Here is a 13,759-nt window from a genome sequence, read left to right as displayed (position 1 = left end):
TTGGTCTGCAGTTCTTAACATCCATGCACAAACCCGTCTTAACAAAGGCATGATCAGATTGCAGAAACATATACTTCTTCATTCTTTCCTATAAGAACGTATTTAAAGATTTTTATAATCCGTTTTTTCAGATTATTTATTTATTTATTTATTTATTTTATTCATTTAAAATACCTGCAAACCATTTTGGTCAAAGAAGATGGTGATTTACTTCTACCTGGATAATAGAAGGAAGATTTATTCCTCTCTAAAGTTCCTATTGATGTGACTACCTAAATTAAATAACTTGAACTTCATGTCCATTTATATATACCTCATGTGTTAGGTCATTTTTTTTATTTATGTTATATATATATATATATATATATATATAACACACACACACACTGAATTGTGTGCTGTAAGAATAATTGGCATTCTACTACACTGTATACAGTAGCATGATTTTTCTGCTAGAGATACACGTTTGGTTGCACACAAATTGAAACCAGAACGTGATTAGAATTTACACACTTGTTTACATATCCCACACCTGCTTTCAGTGCAGGTACAGGTAATCTCTTGTGTAGCTGTAGACTTCTATTTCCAATGCAATTATCCTGTTTAATTGGCCATGTTTCTATATTAGATACATTTTAAGCAAAAATGTGCCAATCAGATAGCAAATTCAAATGGCAAAAATGGCTGACAAAAATTGAAATAGGGCAATGTAAATAAGGCCCAATTAGTGTTTTAAAAAATCTGTATGATGTACTTCTGATGGTTTTATTTTCCTCAATTTTGTAGTGAATTTAGTCCTTGTGTTTTTTTTTTTAATATTTTTACAGAATTATATTATATATATATATATATATATATATATATATATATATATATATATATATATATATATATATATATGATGTTTTATACATTTGTTTTATTTATGTATGTATATTTATTTATTTATAACTGAACAAAAGAATGTAAAGTGACATTCAATTATTGTAAACCCTATAATGTGCTATGCCGCCTCTAGGTGGCAGACCTTGTCTATAGTCAAATTGTTGTTGTAACTCATGCTGAATGAGTGTCACATAAAACTAATATAGGAAGTATGTTTTATTATGTAATATAAAATAGAATAGGGTAGACTTTTTAAAGGTGTAGTGTACACTTTTTTAAAGTTATTTTAAATTATTGTTGCTCTCTCTATTTACAGGAAAATTGGTGGGAATTGCAGTCATTGATGATAAAAATCCATCTGAGGAGAGCATTAGGTAAATTGTTAAGAATAGCACTGTATGCAATGTATGTGTGTATTTTTGTTTTGGTAACTTTATAGCTCTGTACTGCAGTAGTCTGGAATGTATGCAACAAGAACCACATGGAAGACATTATTTTAAAGGAGATGAGCCATTTTAAGTATAGTGTACATAAAAGCCAGTGTTCTAAAATGTCTAGGGTGTTTTAACACAAGTTTAAATTTGGAAGACTTGTTTCTATTGAATGACAAGTGTTTTTTTTTTTTTTTCATTGCAGATTGAAATCACTAATTCAAACAGTAGCTAAGGACTATAGGGAGCACTTCAACAGGTAAGAGAAACTGCTCATAAGACGTACCTTGTAAGCACAAGTCTTTTGCAGTTGCACAGTAAAATACATCTGCTTGACTTAGTAGTATCTGATTTCTGGCAGTGTGGTTTCGGAGTTGGGTTAGTACAGACAGATTGTTTTTCAGTGCATTTACATCACGTGGGTTACTGCAGCAAACCATATGAGCTTGTTAGCAAGGGTTCAGAACATAACCTGATTTACTTTTTTTTTCAAAAAATGTTCCATACACAAAGATCTCAACTATTTTTAGAGTATGTATGTGTTTTGCCTGAAGCAGCCACTGGAGTCAGAAGTATGTCAGACAGTTGTTTCTGAAATCAGTCTCCGCATTCTTAATACAGAATTCCTATGATGCCATTAAATTCCCACTTCAATTAAAACCATTACAGTGAGATGTGCTGTTGAATTGTTCAGTTGTCATTGAATGTTAATTCAGTGTGCACTACAGTACATTGTCACTTCTTGCTTGTTGTTCTACTTGTTTGATTTTAACCAAATGGTTTTTGGGATAGACTTTCTGATAATTCAGTTGGATTTTGTACTGGTTTAAGAATTTAGTTTTTTACAATTATTGCTATTTCAGACTAAAAACATGCACATACTGTAAGCAGATTTCTTGTTATTTCCAGGGACTTCCAGTTTGGCCATATGGATGGGAATGATTACATCAACAGCCTAATTATGGAGTAAGTACTGTAAAAGAAATATATAAATGTTCTGTTTGTGAAAAAAGAAAAATAAGTCTCCCCTTTTTCTCACTATTTTGGTAGTACTTTGAGGCTGTATGTGTTTCCATGTACATTTTTAGCCTGAAAAATTCTCCTTCCCAATGCAAATACCTAATTAATATTAAAATGCGAGAGGTTGTATTTAAATGTTTGTGTCTGAGCTCCAGTTTCGCTACTTACTGAAACCGTACAGCTTTCTTAAACTTGGTTTACACAAAGTTTTTAGATTGTGTTAAAACACAAAGTGCCGCCTGCCTCATGTGGCCACCAAAAAAAATGCAATAAAAAAAGTGTGATGGGGAAAAGACATAGCGTTACACCAATAATAATGGAAACATTCCATAAGAAAGTGCTGTGCACTATCCTTGTAGTATTTGCTAAAGATTTGTGTGTGTGTGTGTGTATATATATTTATATATATATATATATATATATATATATATATATATATATATATATATATATATATATATATATAAATAACACATGTGGGTGACATGTGTCACAGTGCTCTCCATAAGTATTGGGACAGTGAAGTCAAAATTGCTATTTTTGCTGTACACTCAAGCAATAATGAAAATATGATTAAAAGATGAATGAGACAAAAGTACAGAATGTTGCCTTTCATTTTTGGCTGTTTCAACACACACATGTTTTACCAACTAAGAATAACTGCATTTTCAGAGTTCCATCCCCCCATTTTCTGTGAGCATAAGAATTGGGACATTTGGCTCACAGGTGTTTCTAATTAAGTGTTTTCCTGTTGCATTGATTGTTCACACATAAGAGCTGTGAATATGTAGTGTCAGTTCTATCATTTGCTTTTGCCTTTTGAAGTCTGCGTTTGGTGTCAGAAAGCATAATCCAACGTGAAGACTAGGGAGTGGTCTATGAAAGAAAAGCAAGCGATTTGGATGCTAAAAGAAAAGAAGAACTCAATTAGAACCATGCACAAAAGTTGGGCATAGCCAAATCAACAGTTTGGAATGTCCTGAAAAACAAAGAAACCGCTGGTATCTTCAGCAATTGGCAATGACCAGGTCGGCCAAGGAAAACAACAGCAGTTGATGACAGAACAACTGTGAAAAAAAAACCAGAGCTGTGAAAAAAATTAAAATAAAAAAAAACCCTCAAACAAGTATCTGTAAAATCGCCAACAACCTCCAGAATGCTGGGGTGAAAGTTTCACAATCTACTGTTCGCAGAAGACTTCGGCAGCAGAATTACAAAGGCTACACTGCAAGATGAAAACCTCTAATCAGCACCCAAAACAGAAAGGTCAGATTAGAATTTGGTAAAAAGTACAGAGATGAGCCAGTACAGTTCTGGAACAGAGTTTTATGGACAGATGAGACAAAGATTAACCTTTATGAAAGTGATGGGAAGGAAAAAGTGTGGAGAGAAAAAAAAATGAACTGCAGATGATCCAAAGAATACCACCTCATCTGTGAAGCATGGTGGAGGTAGTGTCATGGCATGGGCATGCATGGCTGCCTCTGGAACGGGCTCACTCATCTTTACAAATGGTGTCACAAATGATGGCAGCAGCAGAATGACTTCAGAAATGTACAGAAGCATCTTGGCAACCAGTGTACAAGGAAATGCCACCAGACTCATTGGGCAGCTCTTCACAATGCAACAGGACAATGACCCAAAACACACTGCCAACACAACCAAGGAGTTCATCAGGGGAAAAAAAGGGGGAAAGTTTTAGACTGGCCACGTCTATCTCCTGATTTAAATCCAATTGAACATGCATTTCATTTGCTGAAGAGGAGACTGAAGTCAGAAACTCTCCAAAACAAGCAACAGCTGAAAATGGCTGCAGTAAAGGCTTGGCAAAACATCTCATAGGACGATACCAAGAGTTTGGTGATGTCAGTGGGTCGCAGACTCGCTGCTGTTATTGCATGCAAGGGATTTGAGACTAAATACTAACTTTTATACTTATATTTGCTTTAAGTTGAATTGTCCCAATACTTATGCTGACATAAAATAGGGGGATGGAACTCTAAAAGTGCTGCTGTTCTTGGTTGGTAAAACATGTATGTATTGAAAACGGCAGAAATAAAAAGTGACATTCTCTACTTTTGCCTCATATTCATCTTTAATGATATAAAAACGTCTAGTCAAAATGTTTAGTACAGTACTTTTTTTAAGTACTTGACAATACGCACATGCTCTGTTCACCCATCCTACTGCTACGACTAATAATAATAATAAATATCTGAAATCAAATTCCACAGTGTTAGTGCAAGGCTCTTGCCAGTAGAGAGTGTGTGTGTGTGTATATATATATATATATATATATATATATATATATATATATATATATATACACACACACACACACACATATATACACAGTGGCTCTCAAAAGTATTCACCCCCCCTTGGACTTTTCCACATTTTATTGTGTTACAACAAGGAATCAAAATGGATTTAAGCAGGAGTTTTTGCCACTGATCAGCACAAAAAAAGTCCATAATAAAAGTAAAAAATAAAATCTACAAATTGCTCTAAATTACAAATACACTACATTTACTACATACATTACAAAACTACTGCTTTTGACCACTGACAAGTTTAAATGTTACTTTAGTGTACAAAACTTACAGTATATACTTCAGACAGACTTAATATCTGATTGGAATCTAGGGTCTCCGACCCTTGTCAAAGTCGGAATTAAGTCATCTACAATCTTGCGACGTTTGGCTTTTTTGGAAAGGCATACATCCTTAACAGACTGTCAAGCCTTTCACCTGCCATTCTAAAATACCTAAAATATCTCTCGTTGTGGTATATCAGCATCTCTCAAAATAATGTTTGAAATTCTTCTTTTTAGGTTCTCTGTTGGTTGAGAGGGCGGATGTACCAACAGCGTTGCTTTAGATTTTTTTAATCCTCCTTGTATTGTGGTACAAACTCAGCACATCTATAGCACTTCAATGTAAATGTATCCAATTTTGCAAATGCAGTCTGTATTTAAACTGTGAACAGCTGCAACAACTTTGCACAGGTAAAAGGGCTGCAACACGATGCGTCCTTTTATAGGAAATAGTGAAGCTGCACAGCTTTTAGCTGTCTGCGCCTGACGCATCGCATTCATCTGAAACAGAAGTTCTGTATGAACCAGGCTTGAGGAGTTTTCCACGATTCTGAAAGAAGCAGCATATTGTAAAGTATAACATCATCATTTCAATATACATTTTAACGTTTTTATCAACAACCAAAAATTGAATAATATACAGTGACATAAGATTGAGTAACCCACCTTGTTACACTTAGACTGGTATGACCGCAAAGATTTTGTTTGTGTTTTGTGAAAAATATAATCTTTGGTACTATCAACTGTGTTTACTTTTGAATGTTCTTCTGTGTTATTTGTGTTGTGAATAAGGTTGGTTTAGAAGAGAAAAAACAGCCCACCCATCAATCTCTGCATCAATCTAAGTAAATACCTGGAAAAACCCTCCAGTATTATGCAAAGCAACATGTCCAATTTAACCTGGTGGTGATTTTTACTACTATCTATAAACAGACATTCACATGTGTGTTTTGGGAGGTTTATTTTCTCCTTAAAGGTGTAGACCTAGAGTTTAAAAATCAATTTCCCTACTATAATAACTTGAAGTAACTTTGTCATGGCTATTGGTATTATTTAAAGTTTAACTTTATTTAGCTGTTGGAAGATGCAACATTTTAGTTTATTGGTTTTCATAATGGTACGCATTGGGGATGGGCAGGTAGAAAATGTGCACGGTATGATAACAGCAAACAAAAATAAGTGGTTATCTTAATGTTATGGTATACAGTTCATCATGCAGTAACTCACTAAAGTTGATGTAGTTGATGCATGCTAGATCATGTAAGAGTCAGTGCTATGTGGTGAGCAGGTGTTTCACATAGGCACTGTGTTTACATTCAAATACAAAAGCAAACTTTCACTAAAACCATATGGGACGTATTTTCTAACCAGTCTTTGATTCCATGTTAAAGCAATGTACAATGTATTGAGAAATTTGCAATGCTTTACCCAATTGAGATCAGAGACCACATGTTGCCATGCCAACACAGCTGACGTCCTTTTAATTGAAGTGAGATTTGCATTTGTTGTTGCAATTGAAATTACTTGGCAGTACATATTATTCCTTCATTAAGATGTTAATAAGAAATGTATATATCGTGTGTATATATATATATATATATATATATATATATATAATATATATATCATTTTAAAAACCTTTTATTTCATTTTCAGTGAAGTAACTATGCCAACAATCATTGTGCTCAATACATCCAACCAGCAGTACTTCCTTCCGAGTCAGCCTATTGAATACATTGAGGACCTGGTTCGGTTTCTAAACGAAGTTCTAGATGGCACAGCAGAGGTAGGCTTACACCTACATCAGATCTTTTACATCATGCCGTGTGTGTGTAATTATAATATAATATAAAGTTGGTTGGTTGTAATTTTAAATAATTGCCTATTTGACCTTGGCTTTCTAGCATGAATTGTACATGAGGCCCAGCACAGCGGAGTATAAACTGTGTTTTTTTCAATTAATTAATTTATTTTTAAAATTTTTTAAATTTAGTAGTCTCCCAATTTAGAATATGCAACTATTTTTATGCTCAGCTTACCGCTACCACCCCCGCGCTGACTCTGGGGGAGGCAAAGATGAACACACGCTGTCCTCCGATGCGTGTGGTGTCAGCCGACCGCTTCTTTTTACACTGCAGACTCACCATGCAGCCACCTCAGAGCTGCAGTGTCGGAGAACAGCGCAGCTCTGGGCAGCTTACGAGCAAGCCTTCAGGGGTCACCATGGCCGACCCAAGCCCCGAAGTGCTTTATTTTTTCTTTTGAACAGTAACTAAATATATATAAATAAAGGCTGTAACAGCAACTACTTAAACGTAAGGATTACTTTTTTATTATTATTATTTGTGAAGTAATATTGTTACCAAAAACTAATGTTAAAAAATCCAGCAACGGGAACTTAGTTACGTGTAAGGGCTTCATCCTTCAGTCATTTCCCGAAGCAAAGAGAATGTGTCGGTAAGAGTTGTTTATTTCTCCTTTGTTTGATAGAGCAGTTATTTCAGCCTGTCAATGTACATGCACACAACTTGAAACCATATTAAGAGGAGTGCCAATGAGTTGTAAGACTGATACATTTGTTTGCTATTAAGTGGCATGTGATAATCACCAAAGTGATATTATTGAGAGCTTGATTTCATTGACTTGTATTATATTCTGGCCGGGATATTCAATGTGATGATAATATGCAGGGCATGACATTAACAGCAGTTACATTTAGCATGTTTTCACAGTTTTTTTAAAACCGATTAGGCAAGACAAGGTGCGGATTTGTTTTTGTTGTTTTTTGTTTTTTTTTAAAGTTATTTTTCATTTGTGAGCTGTGTAATTGTCTCTTTGTAATTAAAGGTCTACTTTTTTTTCCTCTAATTAAATGTTCTATTTTTTATTTATTTTTTTGTCAGGCACAAGGTGGTGATGGCATTCTTCAGCGCATCAAAAGAGTTGTTTATGATGCAAAGTCCACAGTAGTTGTAAGTACAAACGAATCTCCCTAATTTCCAAAACAGTCTTTCACCATTTAAATGTCTTTCATGATTGTATCAGTATTATATCAGTAGTACATCCATGCCCAGTAATAAAGTAGAGGGTTTCATTTTGAGAGTTTTTTTTTTTTGTTTGTTTTGTTTTTTAATTCCAAGATAATTGTGCAAAAAGTAACATTCACAATATATTTGCTGCAGAGTTTTCATCGTTATGTGAACTACCCAAATATTTACATGCCAATATAAATATTCCCCCCCAGTCTGTCTTCAAGAGCTCTCCTCTTCTCGGATGCTTTCTCTTTGGTCTGCCTCTTGGTGTCATCAGCATCATGTGCTATGGAATCTGTACAGCAGACTCTGATGATGGCTCGGAGGAAGCAGAGCCCTTCAAGAAGGAAGGCCAAGATCAAGAACTGACAGACGAGGGAAGTGAGGAGGAACTTGAGGATGGCAATGACGAACAGCAGCCAGAGAGTGGAGCTGAGCACAGTGATGAGGAGCATGAAGAAAAAACATCAACAGAAAAGAAAACTGATTAACCAAATCACTCCCCCTAGGATTTTCTTTTTAAATTGAAAGGCTATTTTATTTATATATTCAATATCAATCAGGATCCAGTAAAGACTGACAAAGATTGGTCCAGTAGCTTTGTCAATGTATTTACTTGTCTGTTACAGAAACAGTAAGGTTAATGTTTAAAAAGAAAACTAAATAACGTAATTGCGGAGACAAATGCATGTACCATGCTTTCAATAGGGCATTGGCTGCAGTAAGACTAAACACTTGAGTTAAAAACAACAAATAGTACTATGCATTTAATCTTGTCAAGAAGTATGCAATGTAACAATTTGAATATGTTTAAATTTCAGAAGTAAAGAGAAAGAAACTGATGTTCTTTAGGGGTGCAAGTTAGCCGAGTTTCCGGAGTGTTGTTGAAATTGAGGGGGGGGGGATTAATAATTAGTTATTAAGCCACAAAACAAGCATCTACTTTCGGACCAAAGCAAAGTTTCGCTGGATTAAATAGTAAATGTGTAGGGAAGCATTAAACTGGGGTGAAGGTCATTAGATTTAAATAAATAAATAAATAAATAGATTAAGTTACAAGTTTTGCAATTTTAGTTTTGAGTGTTAGTGTTGCTTTTAACAAGTATTGCTGTGTCTGTGAGTACCGTTTATATACCTAGATCAGTCTTTGTGGTATTAGTCAGCACTAGTAGCCTAATTTTATAAAGCTTCAACATCAAGGCATCAAAGCTCTAATTGGAAGTACATTCTTTTAACTGCATAGTGCTGCTGAGACACAGAAAACCTGCTGGCCTGTTGCACGGCTGTAATACTATGTTCCATGCCTGGTTTAAACTTGTATTATTAACCACAATGTTTTTCAGCCACCTGCTGAGGCATGTTCTTTGCATTAATACAGGCAAAGATATTCATTATAAATAATGTAGATCTGTTTTTATATGCATTTCTTCTGGAATTGAAAAAAAGAAAAAAAACTTTGTTTTGGTCAGACAGCTTTTGATGCTTCTTTGTTTTTAAACTGATGTTGATGCTTGATGTTGCTGTTATTGTTATTATTGTTATTGACCTTGGTGGCACACCCTAATGCATGCAACTCTACAGTTAGTCACATTTCTTGAATTAAAAGGAAAAAAAAAAATCTGAAGCAGCTAAAATGTTCTATTTTTATTTAATTTTTTTCAGTTGAAATCACTGTACCTAGAATTATTACAAGTAATTAACAGCCAGTTTATAGATGGATGTTGAGTTACCACTGTATTTGTGGTTGTTGTTTGGTGCAATACAACAGAGATTTGTGAATCTTAGGGAATGTTTCTTTTTTTTTTGTTATGAAAGTCTTTCTTTTGATATGGGCAGTAAAGTATTTTAGTAGATTGCAGAAGACTGAATGGTTTATTACTAAATGGTTATTTTGCGGTATTTCTGCCGGTGTGAGATCTAAATTCAATATAGTTAATCAGGTGACAGTAAACACATTTTTTAAAATGTTTTTTTTCCCTGGAAGGCATGGGGTGTGTGTGTGTGTGTGTGTACACGTACACACACACACCCCCCATGCCTTACAGAAAAAAAAAAAAAAAATATAATATATACTTCAGCATATATATATATATATATATATATATATATATATATATATATATATATATATATATATATATATATATATATATATATATATATATATAATTACACACATATGATACTTTTCTCGCATCCAGTTGCTCATCTTTTTTTATTCTCCTGTTCTTACAATTTACTAAATATAAGTGGCTTGAGACATTTTTGCCAACCATTTACCTGTACAAGAAAACCTAACATTTTCTTAGCATTATTATTCTATCCCCTTTTTATTGTGTTAGCACTGAAGTACAAATACATGCCTTTTGTTTCTATATTAAATAGTGAAAGTATGCTATTGTGTTGTCATTTATTATGAATTAAACAGTCTGTTTCATTATTAGAAAGCTGATAATTGGGTATTCCCCTCTTGTAGGGATAAAGCATGAAAAGAAAAGGCAAACAGTTCTTCTCGAATCTGGGTTGAAAGTGGATCCAAGTTTTGAGGTTTGAAACCCATTAGACTGCACACCAAATATTTAGATGACCTTATAATAAGTTTACCGCAGTAACATATTTCTAGTATTTCCTTATAACAAGGAGCATTCGATGAGAGGTATGATTTAAAGAATGTATTTCAGTGTTTTGCAGCAGTCCTTGTGGTTGCTATTTGAATTTGGTGCAGCAAACTGTTTTTCTTGATGGGGATGAAAAAAAAAAAAGTTATATTTAGGCATGATGCTGACAGGAACAGTACATTGAGGAAACCCTTGCCAACACTTTGAAGCAGCTACACACAAGCACATATGGTACCATGCTAGGGAAAACTTAATAATAGCTGTTCATTGCCTATTTAGGTTTGGGATGCACTTTGTACATATCCTGATCCGCCTCCCACACTGTTCTCACTTGCTCGTCTGTTTGAAAGTCCAGCCCTGATCTCATCTTTGGGTTGTATTGCCGCTGTATTAGCCACACAATCTCTCTTTAAATAAGTCCATCTACTTGTTTATCACATCAACCAGTTCCCTAGTAAGTTTTCTTAATAGATACATAATTTTATATTAAATGATTTATTTTTAGTAATCTGTCTTCTGTACTGTCGTTTTAATAACAAAGCAGGCATCTATTTATGCCTCTGGGAAAGCATGTTGATTTTCAATATTTTTTCAAATCGTGGAAAATTGAGTTTTAATTTGACAGTTTGTCTTTTAATTTTAATAAAGTAAAATAGCATATTTAACCTTAAAACAATTTTTAATTCCTTCATACCTATAGATAATTTGTTTTCTTGTGTTCAGATCTAGATAAACTCACAATTGCAAACCATAAAAAATAATAAAATTGTATTTCTATTTACTTTAAAGATGTCTTGGAAAACGGCATATTAAAGTACTAAGGGTCCAGTTTCCTGCTTGCCCAGCTGTTCAGTTTGGGAGGGCGACCTGATCTCAGACACTACCCAGTGGTATGATGCCTCTTCCACTTCTTAATGATGGACTTCACTGTGCTGAGAGGGATAATAATCTCCTTTGAAATTTTCTTGTACCCTTTTCCTGCTCTGTGCCTCTCTACCACTTTATCCCTGACTTGTTTTGAAAGCTCTTTGGTCTTCATGGTTACTTTGTTGGATCACTATGTGAGTTGCAGCTTGAAAGTTTTTAAATACGTGAAGGAAATTAACTACAAGTTAAACCACTTTGAGTACACACAGGCTGAAACCATTTCACAAATTTTGTGACCTTTTAAACAAATCATTTGCACCTGAGCTGATTTAGGACTGTAGTAACAAAGGGGTTGAATACTTATGCAACTGAGATTAATCTGTTTTTATCTGTAAATCTCACTTATTTGTATTCTTTATCAATGTGGAGTAGTTTGTGTAGATTCTACATGTAATGTCCAATTTAAAGAGTTGTGTCGCACGGTGAAGAACTTATCTGAAGCAGCAGAAAGGAGCAGCAGCTGGCTGTGGTTGAGACGGAAAGATTCTGGATTGGGATCTCAAGCACAATAGAATGCAAGCAACGCTGATGTACAGGTAAGTAAGCTGGGCTGAGCTGAGTGGGGGATGGAAAGGGGTGATGCTGGGACGCCAGAAGCACTGTTTAGCCCTTGAGGTGTTGTGGGCTAGTCAACAAAACACCGAGGATGCAAGGTGCCCACTTGAAGACCCCAGAGATGTACTCTACTTAGCTCAATCCAGATGGTTGTCATGCTGATGTGCTGGGGTGACTGCACTGGGTTGATCCCCGGAGGCAGCATCGCAGCCGTTGTGTGTGCTGATCCCTGGAGCCAGCATTACACTTCAGCAATTAACACCAGATGGAAGGATATCTACATCATCAGATGGATAACAACACAAATGGATGGAGATGCAGATGGATCACATTAGTTTACTGCAAAGCTATGTCATAGTTGGTGCTTATCTCGGCAAGAGCTGAGTTCAATTCAGCATGAAGTTCAACATCTACTCTCATGTAATGGAAATCATGAAAGCGTCGTGGAGAACGCTCAGGTGCCAACAAACTGTGAAAACTTTGCAGGGCGGTGAATATTTCTGCAAACATAACACCTTTCATAGTGGACCCCCATCACAAAGTGATTTACAGAGGTAGGCTGTGAACTGTACATTATATGCAGTCACTTACAATAGGACATAGATTCAACATCTCATCTGCAGGATGTCGCACAAGGAGGTTAAGTGACTTACTCAGGGTCACACCATGAGTCAGTCAATGGCAAAGGTGAGATTTAAATCGGTGACCTTCAGGTTACAAGCCCTGGACTTTAACCACTGGACCACACTGCTTCCTATGGGCTTATTTCATTGGAAAACACTATCTACATTCTCATTCACGGTCTTCAAAAACATTTTCCTCCACAAATAAAGCAACCTGTCCATTTACTGCTACTAGTGCATCACCATGTCTCCTAGTTACGTAGTTCTGTTCCATAGCAGAAATTCCCTATTTTGAAGCATTTTTTTCATAGAGTAATAGTTTTTCAATGCCACCTAAGGGTCAATGGGCAATCTCGCTCAGATAGTGTGATAGTTTTGTTTGTTTTTTCAGCTTGCTTGTATTGGGGATTACCTTTCATAACATTTTTGATGCTCTTTTCACAAACAGGGATAGTTACTTTCTAGCACAGGCTTATATGAACACTAGAAAAACTAGTCTACTTTTATACTGTGCCTTTCAAATACAGAACATTACAAATCCACAGCAACATTTGACACAGTTGGTGCTGGCCATTCCTATTCATTGCCCAATGAGGTTTATAAACCTCCTTGTACACTTGCATTCATTGTATATGTCCGAAATGTCGACTTTGGAAGAAACAAACACATTACAACATTGTCATTATTTTAAAAAAATTATATACGGTACTACACTTGGCTAATGAAAAACATGATCTCAGTTATTATTGCACTTGTTTGGTCTTTTCTGCTGTCGTGTGAAATTTAATGACTGCAAAAGTCCCAGGAAGTGCAGCATAACAGATATCTGGGTATGCAGCTGTGACAGGCTGGCGAGTGGATTGAGGCTCAGAGGCAGAGTAAAGGCAAAAATAAAGTTCTTTATTAAATAAAATAATCAAATCAACAGGCACAAGGTCCAACAAAAAGAGATTCAAACAGAAATAATCAAAATGAACTTACAAAATAAACAGTCAGGTTCCAGGTATTCCTTTAATTCTAAACAAAAAACTCCCAAACAAAGGAAAACACTCCAAACAGAAAAACACCCTAC

General features: G+C 35.2%; 1 protein-coding gene across 1 annotated transcript in view; it reads left to right on the top strand.

Moving 5' to 3' along the window:
* Positions 1–9,822, top strand: part of LOC121314183 (protein disulfide-isomerase TMX3-like) — a 28,602-nt gene extending 18,780 nt beyond the window's left edge. The window contains 6 exon segments of the mRNA XM_041247194.1: positions 1,167–1,259; positions 1,522–1,575; positions 2,226–2,282; positions 6,589–6,718; positions 7,836–7,904; positions 8,177–9,822. Of these exon segments, the coding sequence (XP_041103128.1) occupies positions 1,167–1,259; positions 1,522–1,575; positions 2,226–2,282; positions 6,589–6,718; positions 7,836–7,904; positions 8,177–8,455 (682 nt within the window). The 3' untranslated portion in view covers positions 8,456–9,822.
* Positions 9,823–13,759: the final 3,937 nt, after the last annotated feature.

Source organism: Polyodon spathula, chromosome 4 (assembly GCF_017654505.1).
Source record: "Polyodon spathula isolate WHYD16114869_AA chromosome 4, ASM1765450v1, whole genome shotgun sequence".
Taxonomy (NCBI): Eukaryota; Metazoa; Chordata; class Actinopteri; order Acipenseriformes; family Polyodontidae; genus Polyodon; species Polyodon spathula.
Note: the sequence above shows the minus strand (reverse complement) of the source record. Positions and strands in the feature narration are given on the sequence as shown.